General features: G+C 35.1%; 1 protein-coding gene across 1 annotated transcript in view; it reads left to right on the top strand.

The window, feature by feature from the left end:
• SELENOF (selenoprotein F) overlaps positions 1 to 19296 on the top strand; it is a 46386-nt gene that overhangs the window by 8975 nt on the left and 18115 nt on the right. Inside the window, exon 2 of the mRNA XM_028513189.2 lies at positions 1032 to 1199. Coding sequence (XP_028368990.1) covers positions 1032 to 1199 — 168 coding nt within the window. The remainder of the gene's footprint in view (positions 1 to 1031; positions 1200 to 19296) is intronic.

Raw genomic sequence — 19296 nt, 5'->3', positions numbered from 1 at the left:
GGTAAATGATAACATTTAATAAATGCACAGAAGAGGAATGGGAAGGAGGACAAGCCTGTGGAAGGGGAGGCTAGAGGAGAACAGCTTTGAATGCCTTTGCATTTAGTGATTTTTGGCAAGTTTAGTTGAGTGGTGGGATCAGAAACCAGATTAGAGTAACAATTTAGAAATGGTGGAATGTGGGGAGAACAATTAGAATCTCAGGTTTGAATACACTAAAAAGTACACTGAAAAATACATTGAAAGTAAGTCCCTGTGAAGATGGTAGAAGCTAGAATTCATAGCACAGGTAGAGGGATTGAGCTCAGACAGTTGAAGCTATGCCACATTGACTCGGACATGAAAGTAGAATGGGTGAGGGAAGAGGACTAATATTTTTGAAAGCTTGCTTTTGCCGGTCACTTCCATTAATTACATAAGTCATTTCACTTAATGTTTCCTGCAGTCTGTTTTATGTAGGAAGTATTGCTCTGTGCTTTATTAGCGTGAAAATTAATGCTTAGGGAGGTTATCTTGCCCATTGTCACACATCTTGTAAGTAATGGGGCTGGTACCTAAACCCCAAAGTTTTATTTCTGACGTTCTCCTGTCCTTCCCCCACACCATTTTCTTCCCCATTTTTCCCCTGCTACCTGTGAATAAAGGTAAGTCTGGGGTGCGGTAAAGACCTGAGTCTGGGTTACTCCATAGACCCATGTAAAGAAGGTAAGTTTTTTAAATGTAATGGAAATTTGTTTTTCTCTTAAGGAAATGTCCTTTTTGAAAACTATTGACTGTTTAATAAAAGATACTATATGTAACATACATATCTAAAAAAATAATATATCTTTTTAATCCATATTTTAGCTAAGCTGAAAGATGAAGCATTATTAAGAAAAAAATAGGTGGGGTGGGAGAACCAAAGACTCATATAAGGTTATAGAATAACTTATCTCCATTGTGTTAGATTTTGACAACCCTGGTCTCTCCATTTTGGGAAGCTTTATGATGTAAATATGAAATTAAGTTTTATTTCTATTTTTTTTATTCAGGTGTCTGCCTTCGGGGCAGAGTTTTCGTCGGAGGCTTGCAGAGAGTTAGGCTTCTCCAGCAACTTACTCTGCAGCTCCTGTGATCTTCTTGGACAGTTCAACCTGCTCCAGCTGGATCCTGACTGTAGAGGATGCTGTCAGGAAGAAGCACAATTTGAAACTAAAAAGGTGTTGTTTTCTAGTATCTCTCTTTCATTAGATGTTTTGGTTGAGATAAGGAAAAACACTAAATTGCTTAATCAGCTTAAATATAAAGAAGTCTTCGGCTTTTACATTATGTAGTTTTAGAAACTCAAAGTGACTTCTTGCTTGATGCATTAGATCGAAGCAGGTAGGAAGGCAAACTACAGTTGCATACCAGGACCCCGGGTCTGCTGAGGTTGTCCAGCAGAAAGGGAGCCAAATTACCACAGCATGCTTGGATCCTAAAGCTCCCCAATCTTTCTAAATTATAGTTACATGAAGTCAAAGAATAATTAGATGCTTTTATTTGTTTATAATAAGAACCCAGTTTTATAGTGAAATTTGGGATGAAAAGAAAACACTCGTTACCTGGCACAAAATTGTAGATAATAAATTACAACTTTTTATCTGGTTAACAAAGAATATGGTCTCTTAATTTACATATATTACTAGTAGTTCCAGGCCCCTAACCTCACCTTTAACACATGAAAATAGCCAAGATTAGGTAGTTCTAACTATTCAATAAAATCTGCTGTTTTGACCTGTTAAAATTAATAGTAAGCATTCTTTCTTTTACTCTTATTGGCCAATTACTTAAAATATCCTAACTACTTACAAAAATAAACCACGTATTGTTTCTATTTTTCGAGTGTCTCAAGTCTTTACAGTAGAAAATAGAACCATTTATGAACTAAACATTACAACTAAGCTATATCCAGTTTAATAACTACACACCACTTTCTTTCCCAACTGTTTTGCAATGTTCAGGTTCTCAGTAAGAATGCATGCATATGACCTATATACACATTTTACATGGGAATGGTTCTTGTTAAGTACACAGATAAAGAACCTAACATGGTAGGATTGTGCCCTAAAAGCCATACAGCCAGATGTGCCACTGTACAGAAACGGGTATAGATGTGTAAGCATTACCTAGTGCTCCCATTATCCCAGATGACATTCTCATAAGGGATGCCCAGTGTAATGTTTCCAGATAAGACATTCTTAATCTATACTAAATCATTAGTTCAACAGCCTTATTTATTGAAAAAACACAATGAAATTAAAATATTTCTCAATATAATTAATAAACTTCCTTAATTTTTAAATCTTTTTATTAAAGCTCTTGGATTTCTTTTAAATTGTAAAGTAGTCTGAAAAGATCATTGTTATCCCAATAAAACTGAACTAGTAAGATCTCTGTGTTTGGGGTGATGAAAAAGTGGTAGTGTCTCGGTTGTGTTTCCCTTTAATATTCTTTCACTTGTACATGCTGAGGTGTTAACATACATTTGAGGTGTTAAGGTTTGTAAGCTTTCAGACAGTAATTGTATCTTGTCATCATTAGATAATAAAAGTTTATTTCTAACACTGAGTACAGTTTTATAGTTCTAAAAAAAACAAGCAAACAAGCTTTTAAAAATGTTAGTGTCCAACCATAATTTAATGCTTGATTTCTTCATTGTGAACCTGAAATTTTCAAGTCTTCCATGTTTTTCATTTTCTGGGTTTATGTATGCCAATAATATAGTTCAATTGTTTAGAATATTTCCATACATATAAGTTAGTCTTTTTGCCTGTAAATGAAATCTAAACAAGTTGACATAGGATTTACCTAGTTTGGGAGACCCTTCCCTGCCCTCCTTTTTTTGTTTCTTTGTTTTTAGATGGAATAAATTGCTGAAGGATTATGTATGAGTCATCCTTTAAAGTATTATTCTGTGGTCTTCCATGGTCTCTACACTACTTAACCAAAAATTATTATTTCCTGAGACACAAAACTTCAAAGGTTGAATAACAAGGGTTGTTTTATAATAAACAATCTTTATCATATATACTCTTTTGTAATTAAAAGTCAGTTGACAGGTTCTACCCTTTGACTGAAATCAAATGTATCTAAACTGTAAACCAAGTGTATATAAAAGCTATTTTTACTAATAACCCTTTCTCAGTAAGTCTTTATAATACATCAGTTTTATGGTATAATTTTAGTAGAACCAAGTTTGGATCACACACTTTTCAAATAATTGTATTCCTGTTCAGTTTTCACTATCAGGTGAGCTGTGTTTGTATCTGACACCTTTCAGTAGTTACAGCTCAGCAGGAACAGTTGACAAGTAGTCTGCCAATAATATATACCTAATTACAAGCTGAGATTATTGTATCTGAGTACAGACTGAGTGAGCCTGTATCCTTACATACCTTTTATGCTCAATCCATTTATTTTTCTTTACTCCCAGCCACTAATCTCTATTTTTTTAGCTCTTCAAAGAATTTTATTAATTACAAAGGGAAATAGTAAATTCATGATAAAGAACTATACAGATGCCACCATAACTGGCTGATCAATATTAATATCACCAGTAATAATGCACATGAACATCATCATCTCCCTATCTATGCACTGGCAAAGGCAAGCACAATGTTACATTCTTTCCCAAAAATACATAACCTCAATATCATGATTAAAAAACATCAGTGAAACCCAAATTGAGGGGCATTCTACAAAATAACTGACTCTTAAATCTGGGTACTGAAACACAAGAAAAGCAGAGATACTGTCACAGATTAGAAGAGCCTAAACACCCCTGGCTGGTGTGGCTCAGTGGATTGAGTGCCACCCTGTGAACCAAAGGGTCACTGGTTTGTTACCAGTCATGGCACACGCCTGACTGGGTCCCCCAGTAGGGGACACTCGAGAGGCAACCACACACTGATGTTCCTCTCCCTCCCTCCTTTCCCTTGCCCTCTCTCTAAAAATAAATAAAGTCTTAAAAAAAATTTTTTTTGGATCCTGTTTTGGATATTGGATGGGACCCTGGAATAGGACAGCGATACAGGAAATGGTAAAATGCAAGTAAAGACTGCAATAGAGATGACAGGATTACCCCAATGTAACTTCCTGCTTTTGTTAATACTTGAGCCACTAATCTCTAAATGCTTACTTCTCATTAAGCATTTGTTAGCACACTGTTGCTCAAAATTGATGAATGTTTTCCTTAATAAGACTGGTGGAGCCAAACAGCAAACACACATACTGGAAATATAAAAGTATGACATGTTGGACAAGCCCCCACTTAGATACAAACCACATTTAAATGTAGAATTTGCAGGTACATTCTGGGTCATTGGTGCGTGATCATAGGGAACAGTATAATACAATATATTTTTCTGTCTCAACTCTGGCTTAAATCATAATTTTGAAATCATAGTTTAGTCCTAGTTTAATAAAAAATAAAGATCTGCAGTATGTAGACTAATATCTTACATTAAAAATAGTTAAATATGGCCGTGTGTGTATAAATCATTGTGAATATAAATTCTTTAGAAGAAACAATTGCAGGTTATGTACAGGAATGTTTTAGCAATTTATGTACAATAAAGAAATGTTATCAGAAAACTCATTTTGGTTCTTGCTTACTGCATGCTTTATAGGTATGTCCAGGGATGAGGCTAATCATTTTTAGGAATGCTTACTCATTTAACAGGCTGAATTTACTTTGATAGCCAGACGCATAAAATTTGCTTTAAAAAGAAAAAAACTTATTCACACTAGAAGCAGAAAATGTATTTGAAATTCCTCCTAATTCTTCAAATAGATATTTTATTATTATTTTTATTTGGTCTTGTTTTGTACCCCATTTTGATCATGAAGGACCTGCTAAGCATCACAAATATTAGCTAGATTGAGATATAACTACTTTTGCTCATAGCTAAGTAACTAAGTACAGTTTACAAACATCACTAAGGATTTTGACTTAATTGTGAAGAGCTTATTTGTAGTTTGAAGGAAAAAACTAATGGAGAAAAATATTTAAATCTTGATGCTATTTTTATACAGTATTACTGAGTAGTATAAGTGATTTCAGCTTTAAATATTAGAATCTTAATGGTGGAAGGAAAGGGACCATTCTTTTTTTTTTCACTACTGACTCAATTTTCCCTTGTGGTAGGAAAACTTAGTAACCAATTTTTAGCTAGGATTATGGAAAAATAAAAGAACCATTAGCTGCTACAGTCACTATGTGGAATGTTGCATCGGGGAGCAGAGAGATATGAAGCAATTCTCGGGTAAAAAGCAAGTTAGGTACTAGGTAAGCAATCTCATAAATATGTTATATTTTTCTCCTTAATTATAAGAGTAAACCATTTCCACTGGACCTGTTTTTAAAGATTTAGCTCAAGGGTCTTCTCTTCGAGGAAGTCTTCCCTAATTCTCTTCCCCCACTCATTCACCATCAGTACCAATCCCAAATTACTATGTTAGCTATACCTCTGTATTCCCAAAGCAATTGAAGATATATTAACTTGCATTTACTTCCACTACTGTGTGCCTTTTGTTTTCTTTTTCTCCCAATAAATTATGCTCTTGAAGTCTAGGACTTTCTTGTTTCTGAATCCCGAGCCTTTGCCATAAAATATTTCATAAGTTTTTGTCCTGGAATAAGGCTTTTACTAAGAATGAGATAGGAAAAAATGTGATTTTTTTAAATGTTGAAATATACTTGAGCTCTGTAGATGTTTATTAAATACCTTTTTCATTTCACTGATGTGTCCTAAATATAAAAAGAAAATTTGCCTCCATGTTGGCAGTTTTCCATTAGTGAGATTTTGGTTACAACTGTTTCTCTAACTGTAAATCTAGATCTCTCTCTCATTTCTCTGTTTTTCTTATAAGGATATTATAAGCCTCAAATCTATCTAAAAAAAAGATAAATTATTTAGCACAAATTGTTTAGTAATTCCATTCTGACCACTAACCTTAACAGACCTTTTTTCAAAATGTATGTAACAATCAGATTCAAAAGTTTCCTGGGATTTTCCTGAAAATAAGTATAAATCAAAATTTTTTTCTATTAAGTTTTTAACTTGTATTTTTTAAGTTTTGTAAGATTAAATGTAGTATTTCAGTTAATAGGTTCTTTTTCTCATATTTTGTCATCTTTCCGGTTCTGTGAATTCAAACTTGGTTATGACAGCTAGATGGTTTTTTTTTCCCTGTCTTACTCATTTAAGATTTTCAAATAGTGATAAGAATGATTTCAGCTTCTTTCTGACATTATAGAACTTTTTTATTTCTCCTTAATTTTATGACCCTATTTCCTTAGCTAGTACCTGTTCTTAAGATGTTGGTTCTCCAAGATCCTTATACACCCACTGCTTTCTTTTGTCTTCTTTAGAAATCTTTTATGTAATTGGTTTTTAGTACTTCCTATTCTTTAGCATTTACACCAACTATATCTCTGAATTGCGGGGGTGAAGGTTTGGCTAGTTACCAAAGTAGAGCACCTTGTGAGAGAAAAGAATCCACTTAGCTGAATTACTCATCTAGCAATTAGCAAGTTATTTCAACCAAATTTACTGTTCATTCAGTCTGGATTGTGACAGGAGGAAGTTTAGAGTAAGGGTTAAGAGCACAGGCTCTGGAAGCAAACTGTAGGTTCAGATCTTCTGCTACTCAGCTAATGATCTTGGACAAATTACTTGATGACTTCAGTACCTATTTATTCATTTATAAATTGGGAATAATAATAGTTACTGTCTCACAGGGTGGTTATGAGAATTAAATGAGTTAATATATGTTCTGCTTAGAAAAGTTCCTGACATTATAATAAGTACTAGGTAAATACTTGGGGCTGGTGGTGATGACATTAGCAATAGTTGTAATATCTGATTTCAGATAAAAAAAATAAAACAAGAAATGAATTTTGGAGAACTTAGAGAATAGCATAATAATGATTGCTATTGGCAAAGCAGGGTAAAAGAAAATAGATAAGGGATATAACATGAACTATTAGATTTGCCTGTGTTAAAAATTTGTAACAAAATCTTCTGGTACTCCATTTTGAAGCTCCTGGATCAGTTGAATCAAGAAGAAATATAACAAAATTAGTAATATGAAAACTTTACTGCTTGCAGCTATTTGTTTATGTGGAACTTAATATAGAAATAAATTATGTCAAACAATTTATATTACCAATTTTGAGTCCTGCTGATTGACATAATGGGAAAATACTGCAAATTTGAACTTTTAAAGCTATACCATTTTGATCATTTTAAAATGTTATGTAAAATTGCATGTGAGGAGAGAAGGTTTTGCTACTAACATTTTTCAAAACCATTTACAAAGTGAGTTCAGTTTTCTTAGGACAAACCTGTTCCAAAAATTGCATGAAACCCATGTTTCAAAGTCTTTTTAAAATAAAATGTATTACTGGCTTTCAGGCTTTTTCAGATGGCAGACCAGGTAGAAGCCATAATATTCTTTGAAACCAAAAATAACATAACCAAAAGAAAATTAAACTATGTTTGTAGTATAAAAATAATTATTGAAAAAAGCAAGCTATTAAACGAATCACTAATTCTAATTTTCTTAGTAACATTCCTCTGCTCCATATATTTTTAATCTAATATTGGATAATAGATTTTAAAGGTTTAAGAAAATTTGGGGAGAGAAAAATTTTAAGGTAATTTTTTTAAAAAACCCTATGGGTTGAGAAGAGATTTCCTTTATTTGAATATTGGAACATCTTGGTCTCATTCATAGAACACTAGTAGAAGCCTAGGCTGCATTCTGGAAAATAGCTCAATAAATAGTTTAGGTATTTGATGTAGGGTTGCTTTTTTATTTCTCTTAAAAATCTACTTTTTGGATGATACCAAAACAAAATAAAAGAATCCTTGATAATAATTATAATTCACCAGATTTGAATAAATGGACCGAAGTATGTAGTGCAGAAAATAATTTTAAGAATACAGTTAGATCTCCAATTTTCACTCCATTACCTACTTGGAGTTAGGCTAATGTTAATTGGCTGGCTTTATATAACGGCATTCCCATTTTCTACATGTATAATATTCTGCCTTCATATTTACCTGCACTCCAAGCAAGCCAGAGAGAGTCTACAGAGGCAATAGTAACATGTATAGTTCAGTGAAAGTTTATCCCTTTCTCTCCTAAGACGTTTTGAAAGAGTTGAATTTTCATCTCAGCTTCACTGCTTACTAGCTTTGTGATTTCTAGCCAGCAAATTCCAAGATTTTCAGTTTTATTGTAATAATTGCACTGTCTGACCTTTTAATATTTCACCTTGGTTATGTGCTCAATCATTTTACCTGTTATCTATTTTAATCCTCACAATAACCCTATAAGGTAAATAAATACTGTATAGTTCCTATTTAACAGAAGAGAAAACTAGGGTGTAATCTGCCCAAAGTTACCCAGCAATTGGGTGCCACAACTTGGCTTCATCTGAACTGTTTAACTACAGAGAGCCCCAAGTTTTTAAACCTCTATGCTATTTGTGCCTCTCATCTTGAAAATGTTGATAATAATACCTGTGTCACAGAGTTACTGTAAGAAAATGAATGAGGTAAATGTAAAACACCATTTGGCTTTCTGAAGGCCCCTTGAGATTTATAGTTAACAATTTTATTAACACAATTCCATCACTACTTTCTATTTAAAATTATCAAACCTTTATTCCTCAGTTTACCAGACTTTAATAGCTCCCATAACTTGGTGTTTTTCAAGAATATATTAACAGGGTGCAGGGCAGAAGGGCATAAGGGGATAAAAAATTGGGACAACTGTAATAGCATAATCAATAAAATATATTTTAAAAAAAGAAAAAAAGAATATATTAACAAATTTGGCTTTAAGGCCCAACCAACCAAACATTTTAAATACCATAAGTCATATAACATTTAAGTCTGGTAAAAGAATCAAAATATTTAGTTACTTTCCGTTTACTTGGAAATTCTGTAGCTAATTTCCGGGTAATTTAGAAGTCATCTTAAATAGCTAAATTATTCAAGACAGTGGAAAATATTAAGCTTTAGCCCATCAGAAATCGAATGCTACTGATGTGTGAAACATAGGAGGATGAAATGGAGGTTAAGCTAACTATGTGTGAAATTGTAGCCACTAAAGAAATTTCACAGATGCTTAAAATAGCTGAACTTTTTTGTACTGTCTGTAGCTTCAATACATGAACTGATTTCTTTAAAGGGAGCTAAAGATGTCTTCAACAAATTATTCTAATTATAATATAAAACCATTCACAATGAAGCTTTTTTAAAAAGATCTCAGTAAGGTTTGACTACAGTTCAAATTCCATGTAAAAATCACTAAGGCTCCTGAGTTGCAACAATACTAAATAATGATACAGATTCTGACTTAATAATAATAACGACTAGCATTCATTGAATTCTCATTATATGAAGGCACTGTTCTAAGCACTTTTTTTAAATTATATTTTATTGATTATGCTATTACAGTTGTCCTTATTTTCCCCCTTTGCTACCCTCCACCCAGCACCCCCACTCCCTCAGGCAATCTCCACATTGTCTGAGCATTGTTCATGTCCACAGATCATACATGTAAGTTCTTTGGCTACTCCATTTTCTATACTATACTTTACATCCCTATGGCTATTCTGTAACTACCTATTTGTACTTCTTATTCTTTTAACCCCTCACCCATTCTTCCATACCCCCCTCCCATCTCTTTATCTTTAACCTTAGCATTTTAATTATGACATGTCCTAGAGTGGGCCTCTTTGCATCCATCTTGTTTGGGACTCTCTGTGCTTCCTGGACTTGCATGTCTACTTCCTTCAGCAAGTTAGGGAAGTTTTCTTTCATTATTTTTTCAAATAGATTTCCAATTTCTTGCTCTTTCTTTTCTCCTTCTGGCACCCTATGATAAGAATGTTGGATTGCTTGAAGTTGTCCCATAGGCTGGATGCACTATCCTCGTTTTTCTAGATTCTTTTTTCTTCTTGTTGTTCTGATTGGTTGTTTCTCGCTTCCTTATGTTCCAAATCACTGATTTGATTCTCGGCTTTATCCATTCTGCTATTGTTTGCCCATAAATTGGTCTTTATTTCAATTAGTGTGTCCTTCATTTCTGACTGGATCTTTTTTATGCTATTGAGATCCTCACTAAGCTCCTTGAGCATCCTTATAACCAGTGTTTTGAACTCTTCATCTGATGGATTGCTTATCTTTATTTCATTTAGCTCTTTTTCTGGAGTTTTGGCCGTGTTCTATGTCTCCTCATTTTATCACATTCTGTCACATTTGCATATTATATTTAAAAAGGACATAAGCTCTTACAGTAATTAATTATCTTCAGGTTACTTTACAACAACATTTCCTAGACATACCTACCTCAGAGTCATTCAGAGTAAATGTTCCATTTATATACTAAATAAATCTTCGTATAGGCTCTGAGAATGCCGAAATATGACAATAGTCACTGTCCTTGAACAGTAGGAGAAATAGACATGGAAATTTAACTAGAATGTACTTAGCAACATAGTCTATTGAGCTGAAACCTAATATTCAATTTCTTAAAGGTAATCACAGAAAGAATCAAATAAAAGTTGGAAGCAGGAGGGAATCAATAAATCTCTTAAAGTTGATATATTGGGAACTATAAATATAACCCTGTTAATCTTTATAGAAGTGACCAACAGAACTAAAAGTAAACAGTTGTTAATCATTAGGGAAGCGACCAACAGAAGAACTAAACAGTTTGAAAGTTATTGAGTTGGGGGTGGGAGGCAGAAGAAAATTTTTACTTGTTTTATACACTTCTATACTGCTTTACTACTACTACTACTTTTTTTTTTCACAGACACATTGATTTTTTTTTTTAAAGGATTCAGTGAGCCTCGACTGGTGTGGCTCAGTGGATCAAGTGCTGGCCTGAAAACCAAATGGTCACCAGTTCGATTCTCAGCCTGGGTTGCGAGCCAGGTCTCCACTTGTGGGTGTGTGGGTGTGTGAGAGGCAACCACACATTGTAACCAAAAATACTCATGTTCTATGAAAACACACAGAAGGAAGGTTATAACCATTTTAGAGGTCAGATAAATATTACCACCTGCTTATATAGAAGTTGATGCCTATGATAAGTTGGGAAAATAATTGGGGAAAGGTCATCTCTGGCAGAAGGAAATGTTAAAGAAAAGGCAGAGACATGAGAAAGATGGCCATCTAAGACACATCAGATAGCTTGGTTATGATGAAAGATGATGACTATTAAGGGGGTGGGGGACACCTTGCTTGATAAGAAGTTTTAACTCTACTCTTTACTCAGGGGAGAAAATTAAAGATTTTTAAACAATAGACTGGCAACAGATTTGTAATTTAATAACTTTTGTTATGGTTATTAAACCATAGTTGGTGGTGTAAACCATAGTTGATAGGGCACAGGGGAATGCTGTTACCAGGAAAAAAAAAAAAAAAAACATGTAGCAAGATACAGGAACTTAAGCCAGCACATTGGTAGTAATAATGGAGAAGGAATAGATCTGAAAAAGATTTAGGCAATAAAACCTACAGGATTTACTGACTTAACTGGATTGGAGGGAGTAGGGATGAGAGAGGAGCTGTTTAGTGTTCTTACTTGAGACACTGGTCACCCCAACTCAAGAAAGCTATAATGGAACTCAGCTAGTTACAAGGTAGCCCCTTAAGGCAATGGTGGATGGGAGAAGGGGCAGCAACAGAAGGTAACGTTTAATAAACCATACCCTTTAGCAACAAACTGCCTTTTCAGTTTACTTTTTTGAAGAAATGTGTTAAAAGTTTTATTTTGGCCCTGACTGGTGTAGCTCAGTGAATTGAGCGTGGGCTGGGCCTGTGAACCAAAGGGTCACTGGTTTGATTCCCAGTAGGGGCACATGCCTGGGTTGCAGTCCAGGTCCCCAGCAGGGGACGCATGAGAGGCAACCACATATCCACGTTTTCTTCCCTCTCTCCCCCTCTCCCTTCCCCTTTCTCTATAAATAAATAAATAAAATCTAAAATAAAAAGTTTTATTTTGAAGGCCATGAATTTTATCTGGGTACCATAATAAATTCTAAAATTGATAGTATACTTGTCAAACCATGGGCAAAAAATTAAAATGTGTAATACCCTGGGCTTTTGTTCTAATTTTATATGGTTGCTCTAAAGTTTCGAATAATACTATTTAAGCTTTTGGGTTATTATAGGCTTATTTTTGTATCTGTTCTTAAAGTACCTTAAGTGATTATTTTCTGTAGATCAAGAGAAACTATAATTTGTGATGGCTGTATTTTTTTGCTGTTTCATATATTTGTAATCTTCCTTGAAGGTGATCATAAATGCCCCCTTTTTATGACAGTTTTTTCAGTAATGGAGTGGTAATAGCAACACTAACACAAAGAAATGTGTTCTTCTTTGAAAAGCAGCTTTTGCTGTCATAAATAGAACTTTCATTCATGTTCCACTGCTGAGGCTATTGAAAGTTTGGATGTTGAACCATATTTTGTCTGGATCTCAGCTTTTCAATTTAACAGGAAATTGGTTGTATTTTGTATATACTTAGGAGCAAAAAGACATTGATTTTATTATTGAGTACTCTATACTAGTTTGCCATTTTCCAGAATATTGTACTTACTACTAAAGGTCCCAGTGGTTTTATTAAAAACTACTTGCAATGACATTCAAGCTTAAATTCATTTTTACTGACATTTGGATAATTTTACCTAGTGATATTTCATCAGGTTATTTCCTTTCATTGTATATTTTCTAAGTATCTGTAGAATTGAATGCATTGTTCCCATGTGATAACCCTGGATTATTCATACTTGTAGCTGAAGTGTGCATGGAATTAAGTCTTTATCTATGGGCTGTATTTGTCTCTAGGTGAAATCTAATCAAATACTGTTATTGCTTGCTGATGAAATTCTCATTGTTTTAGGTGCATGTACAAATTATATTCCACTTAATAGTATAGAAAGAAAACTCATTCTTTTTTCCCCTCAGATTTCACAGTTGAAATGTTCTAATTTAGAATGGGGTAATGTCCAAGAAAAATTTTTATTCTATTATATTCTATTTTTTATTTTATTTATTTTTGTACATTTTCATTGTGCTTTCTTAGTGGAACAGTGATTATATCTTTATGGAATGATTCCCCCAGTATATTCTTACCTTCTTTGGAGCCTAATGTGAGTTAGGTCAAAGTTACCTTGTTTGTTTTGTAGCTTTCTCAATCTTAAGGCAGAAACAGAAAAATACTAAAAGGAGTAGCATTTTAATAGTGTGGGAGAATAAGTTTTAAACTTAAGGACCTCCCTTAGGCATAGTGATTCATTGCTTTATATTTTTTCAGAGTTCAGTAGGAAGTACCTAAAAGTGATTACTGTAATCTCAGGGGTATAACATTAGAGAATTATACTTTCTAGCTTGGTTTGCTAAAATTATAAAACTTAAATGTATTTCCCTAATCCTTTATATTCACTCATTATTCCTATGCAAGAATGCCATCAGAGTGTGTATGAAAATGTCTCTCTCTCTCTCTCTCTCTCTTTCTCTCTCTCTATATATAGTTATCTCTTAATTGGTCTTTACTCTCAGAAAACTTACAGGTTTCTCACAAAATTTTGAAAAGATTTCAAATTTGAGACAAAAGTAAATACCAGGGGGGACCCCAAAAAGGGGGAATTTTCTTCTGGATAGCAGGCCCCTTGTAGTACAAGCTTCCCCCACTAGATGAGTGCTCTAGAAACCCATCTGTATCCGTGTACCAGCTGGCATTGTTGTGAGAGGCTGCATTCAGCTTCAGTGATTTTTATTTTTTTAAGACTCCTCAGTACATTTGCCCATTTCTTGATGGGTGATTTACAAGTATTCCTGCCCACATTCTGCTGAGTGTTCAGCAGTTTTGACCAACAACAGCATGACCCCCATGCCCCACCCTCCCTATTCACCTGATCTCACCCCAAGCAACCTTTTTTTGTTTCACGGGATGAAAAAAGTCCTCAAAGGGAAACCTTTTGCCAATATGGAAGAGGCAAAACAAAAAATAGCAGAAGCACTAAAAGACATCAGAATTGACAAGTTCAAAATCTGTTTAAGCAGTAGAAAAAACATCTCAATAGGTATATTAAATCAAATGGAGAGTACTTTGGAGGTTACTGAAGATTAAACATGTAAGAATAAATACACAATTTTTTACAAATAAATTCCAGTTTTGGGGGGGATCCCCCCATATCTGCTACTTCAGTAACTTAAATTGAAATCTTGTTAAAGCGTTACCATTAGATCACAAAAAATTTGGTGCCGTAATTATTTGTCCCTCAGATATCGTAGCTTATTGTTTCTAGCATGCCAGGCATTTTTCAAAATGTCAGAAAATATGGAATGATTTGATGAGGAATAATGAATTAAAACTTAAAACTCTAGCAGATCATTAAACATGTGGTTTTGGTTAGAAACATTTTCCCTGAGAATTAACTGCCCATATTTTGCTGAAAAACAGCTTCTGCATTATTGAAAGAAATAAGGTTGATTTTGAGAAAGTACATTGGATGCAATTAATGTTTGGAAGAGTGCCTCACATATATATTATTTGAATATGTCATAATTGTTTTTCATTTAAAATGTCTAAATAACTTAATACTCAGCTTTCATCATGTTATAGTCATACTTCCTTATTTTTAAATTTCTACATTTTGTTTAAGGTCAAGCTTTCAGTAGACCTATAAAATAGTGACTCCCCAGATCTGAATTCTGTTCAGCAGTTAAAATTTTCCTTTTGTTTCATCTAATGTTAGAACATTTTCTTCATGTTGCTACCTAGTATTCAAGGTGTTCCCAGTTTTTTCTAATATTCTATTGAATTTCAGTAATACTATAGTTTTACCTTTAAATAAAAGAGGAGTTTGAAAATAAGAATGTCTGCAAGCAACACTTCATAAAGGAAGACAGCATAATGCTACATTTGCCTTGCTTTAATCAATCCTCACCTAATTTACCTTTTAGAATTAATTTGTTGAGTCTGTTGAGCAAAAGCTCTTTCATTGTTTTGTAATTTTTTGTCTCATTAATAATTAACTGTAGTCCAAGGCAGTAATTCTGTTCTTATCCTTGGTTGTCCATTATAATAACTTGGGTAGCTTTTAAAGTGGTAACAATAATTAAAATCTTATGCCTAAATCTCACCCTCAGGTATACTAATTTAGTTGGACCTGGGGTAGGTTTCAGGGATAAGTAATTTTCAAACTCCAGATAATTCAAGTGTACACTCAAGGTTGAAAACCCTGCTCTAATGTAATTTGAATTTGAAAGCTTGAGAAATGTTTGGAGTGGCCATTCTAATTAGAGAAGAAAAATGAATGGTAGCCCTGAACCCAGAACAGAGAGCTCTATTAACTATGAAATGGGCTTCAAACACACAACTTAAACTTAACCAAGTGTTAAAGCATTATTATAATAGCTGTTGTTACTTACTGAGCATCTAAAGAATCTAGGCTTTTTGCATTTCTGTTAACTCCATATGGCAGCTGGGAGGTAGGGAATATCTTTTGTTTAAACAATAAACTGAAGCTCAGAGAGTGACTCATCCAAGGGGATATGCTGCTTGTAAATGGCGGAGCCAGAACCGGACTACGTACACATTTGATTTTATAACTTGAAATCTTTTCCCTGACCTGCTAAAAGGTAAACTGAGGCATATTAAAATTTTTTAATAGTTTAAGCTGAAATCAATTCATATTCAGTGGCATCAGATGGAAGTGGTTAGGAGCATCGCACTGACAGAAGTTAGGGGCAAGACTTTTATACAGAAGATGTAGAAGCAGAACAAGGAAATTATTTGATTGGATACAACTTAAGTAATTGCCTGTCTTGGGAAATCCTAGTTGACTGTGGTTGTCTTTAGGTTTTGATTTCCTAACTGTGAAGCATTTACAGACTTAGGTTTTGGTTTACTTACATAGGCTGCTAATGTCTTAGAACCAATCCAGCCTAATGGCCTCCTTGTTTAATTTACAGTACCATGCTATGTGAAAATTTGATATCTAATTTGACTTAGTTTATTTCAGGGTTTTCTGTTGTCCTATATTTTTGTCTCCCCTTTATGCCCCTCTATCCTGCACCCCACCTCCTTTCAGCAGTCATCCCCTTAGTTCATGTCCATGGGTCATACTTCTAAGTTCTTTGTCTTCTCCATTTCCTGTACTATTCTTAACCTCCCCCTGTCTATTTTGTACCTACCAATTATGCTTCTTATTCTCTGTACCTTTTCTCCAATTCTCTTCCCTCCCCATCCCTACTGATAACCCTCCAGGAGATCTCCATTTCTGTGATTATGTTCCTGGTCTAGTTGTTTGCTTAGTTCGTTTTTGTTTTTTAGGTTCAGTTGTTGATAGTTGTGAGTTTGTTATTTTACTGTTCATATTTTTTATCTTTTTTTTCTTAAATAAGTCCCTTTAACATTTCATGTAATAAGGGCTTGGTGATGATGGACTCCTTTAACTTGACCTTATCTGGGAAGCACTTTATCTGCCCTTGCTGGATAGAGTAATCTTGGATATATAGGTCCTTGCCTTTAAAAAAAAATAATAAGATTTTCTGACTGTTGTATTTCTTTAGAGCCATGGATATCATCACCAACAAAAATAGTGGGTTCCATGGTTAAGCCAAACGTGCCCTGGGAGCTTTCAGGTCCTGGGTATTAGGGGAGCACTTTGGACATGTAGAGCATAGGAGATATATACAGGGTCTGGCAGAAGTAACACCTGCTTGAGTGTGGTTGGTAGGGTAATAATATGAGTGTAATAATTTATAGTTTTAATTTGAACATTTCACCTAAAATGGTGTATGTTGTGCTTGAGAGTGATATTGTTATGTTACAGAATTACATGCCTATGATTTTGTAATAAAAGATTTTGTAACAAAAAAGGGGCGTTATTTGTGCTGGACCCTGTATATTAAGTGCTTACTGTTGGAAAGTAGAATATTTCTGACATGTACCCAGTTCATAGATATATGCTAGTGGTTATGATGGTGGCAATAAAAGTTAACAAGTGCAAGACTTTTTTTAAATTTCACAAAATGTACATAATTCACAAATGTTCCCTTTTTTCAGTGTTATGAATTATTTTGGAATCTAGCTATGGGAAATAGCATACACCATCTTTTGTCTTGCTGTTAATCTGAACTGTTTTGTAGCAACATAGACTTTACTTACAGCAAAGTTATCATCATAAAATAGTTTTGGCTTTTTTCTATACATGAAAACATCATTGTATGAAATTTTATAACAAGAGGTTGCTCCTGCGGGTAGAGGAGGGGGTGTATGTGAGTCATTACATTCCAACAGTAATTTGTCAGGGAAATCTTTCTACAATGAAAGGAGTATATCATCCCCCAAAATTAAGAAAATACATGAAACCAAAAGAATCTACAGTCAATCTATATAGAATTAAATTTTTATTATACTTAAAACGTATTTATTTAAATTGGGAAAAATAGTCACAAAGCTGACATTTATTTTAAGAAAAATAAGTAAAAATCGGGGACTTCCGGCAAGATGGAGGAATAGGTGGACACACCGTACCTCCTCGCACAACCAAGATCAGAACAACAATAATTTACAGACAGAATAACACCCAGAACTGACAGAGGATTTATCTGAATGGAAGTCGGACAGCCAAGAAGTTGAAGTAGACCCATATATCCAGACTGGTAGGAGAAGACGAGCCGGGCGGGCGCGGGGCTGGTGCGGGTCGGCGGCGCGCGGAGGTTGGGGAAAATTTGGCGTGAAATTGGCGCGACAGCCATCCGGGCGCAAGAACACAGTGGTGATCCCTGAGTATGCAAGCTGCGGCTGGGGGACCCAGTGAGGCAGCGATTGTGGACCACGGCAGAGCTCGCAGCCCAGGATCCCAGAGAAGGGACTGAGCCCAGGAGAACAGAACTACCGCCATTGTTCCCTCCTGTCCCCGCTCCCACCCCTGCCCCCACATATAATGTCACAATCTAGAGACTGGGGCACCCAGGCCCGGTGCACACCTAAGGCTCCGCCCCCCACCCTAACAAGAGCAACCAGACCGAAGGAAAAAAAAAGGAGAGACAGGGAAAGATCTGTTTCCACCAGAACAGATCAGTCCCCCAGGACTCATCCTTTTGAGTGACTAAGAAATAGCCAATCTATCAGATGCGCAGTTCAAAACACTGGTGATCAGAAAGCTCACGGAATTGGTTGATTTTGGGTGCAATTTAGATGAAAGGATGCAGGTTACCATTAAAGAGATGCAGGAAGATATGCGGAGGAGAGCCAATAGTGAAAGGAAGGAATCTGAGTCTCAAAACAATACAGTGGACCAGAAGGAAGATAGAATCAACCAAGCAGGAAAGCATGATGAAATAAGAATTCAAAAAATCGAGGAAAAGATTAAGAGCATTCAAGACGCCTTTAAACGTCCCAACATCCAAATTATGGGGGTACCAGAATGGGAAGGGGAAAAGCAACAAATTGAGCACATATTTGAACAAATAATAAAGGAGAACTTCCCCATTCTGGCAAAGGGAACAGTCTTCCAAGAAATCCAAGAAGCTCAGAGAGCCCCAAAGAAGTTGGACCCAAGAAGAAACACACCAAGGCACATCATAATTACATTAGCCAAGGTAAAAACGAAGGAGAGAATCCTAGAAGCAGCAAGAGATAAGGAGACAGTCACCTACAAAGGAGTTCCCATCAGACTGTCAGCTGATTTCTCAAAAGAGACCTTAAAGGCAAGAAGGGGCTGGAAAGAAATATTCCAAGTCATGAAAGACAAGGACCTACATCCCAGATTGCTCTATCCAGCAAAGCTCTCATTTAGTATGGAAGGGCAGATAAAGTGCTTCTCAGATAAGGTCAAGTTAAAGGAGTTCATCATCACCAAGCCCTTATTTTATGAAATGCTAAAGGAACTTATCTAAGAAAAGAAGATAAAGAAAAGACATGTATAGTAAAAGGACAGCAAACTCACAATTATTAACAACCACACCTAAAGCAAAACCAAAAGAAACTAAGTAAACAACTAGAACAGGAACAGAACCACAGAAATGGAGGGCACGTGGAAGGTTAGCAGCAGGGGGGTGGGAGGAGGAGAGAGGGGGAAAAGGTATAGAGAATAAGTAACATAGAATGTAGGTTGAAAATAGGGGGAGGGCAAGAATAGTACGGGACATGTAGAAGCTAAAGAACTCATAAGTATGACACATGGACGTGAACTAAAGGGGGGAAACGTGGGTGGGAGAGGGGGTACAGGGT

This window comes from Phyllostomus discolor, chromosome 5, assembly GCF_004126475.2.
Source record: "Phyllostomus discolor isolate MPI-MPIP mPhyDis1 chromosome 5, mPhyDis1.pri.v3, whole genome shotgun sequence".
Lineage (NCBI taxonomy): Eukaryota > Metazoa > Chordata > Mammalia > Chiroptera > Phyllostomidae > Phyllostomus > Phyllostomus discolor.
Note: the sequence above shows the minus strand (reverse complement) of the source record. Positions and strands in the feature narration are given on the sequence as shown.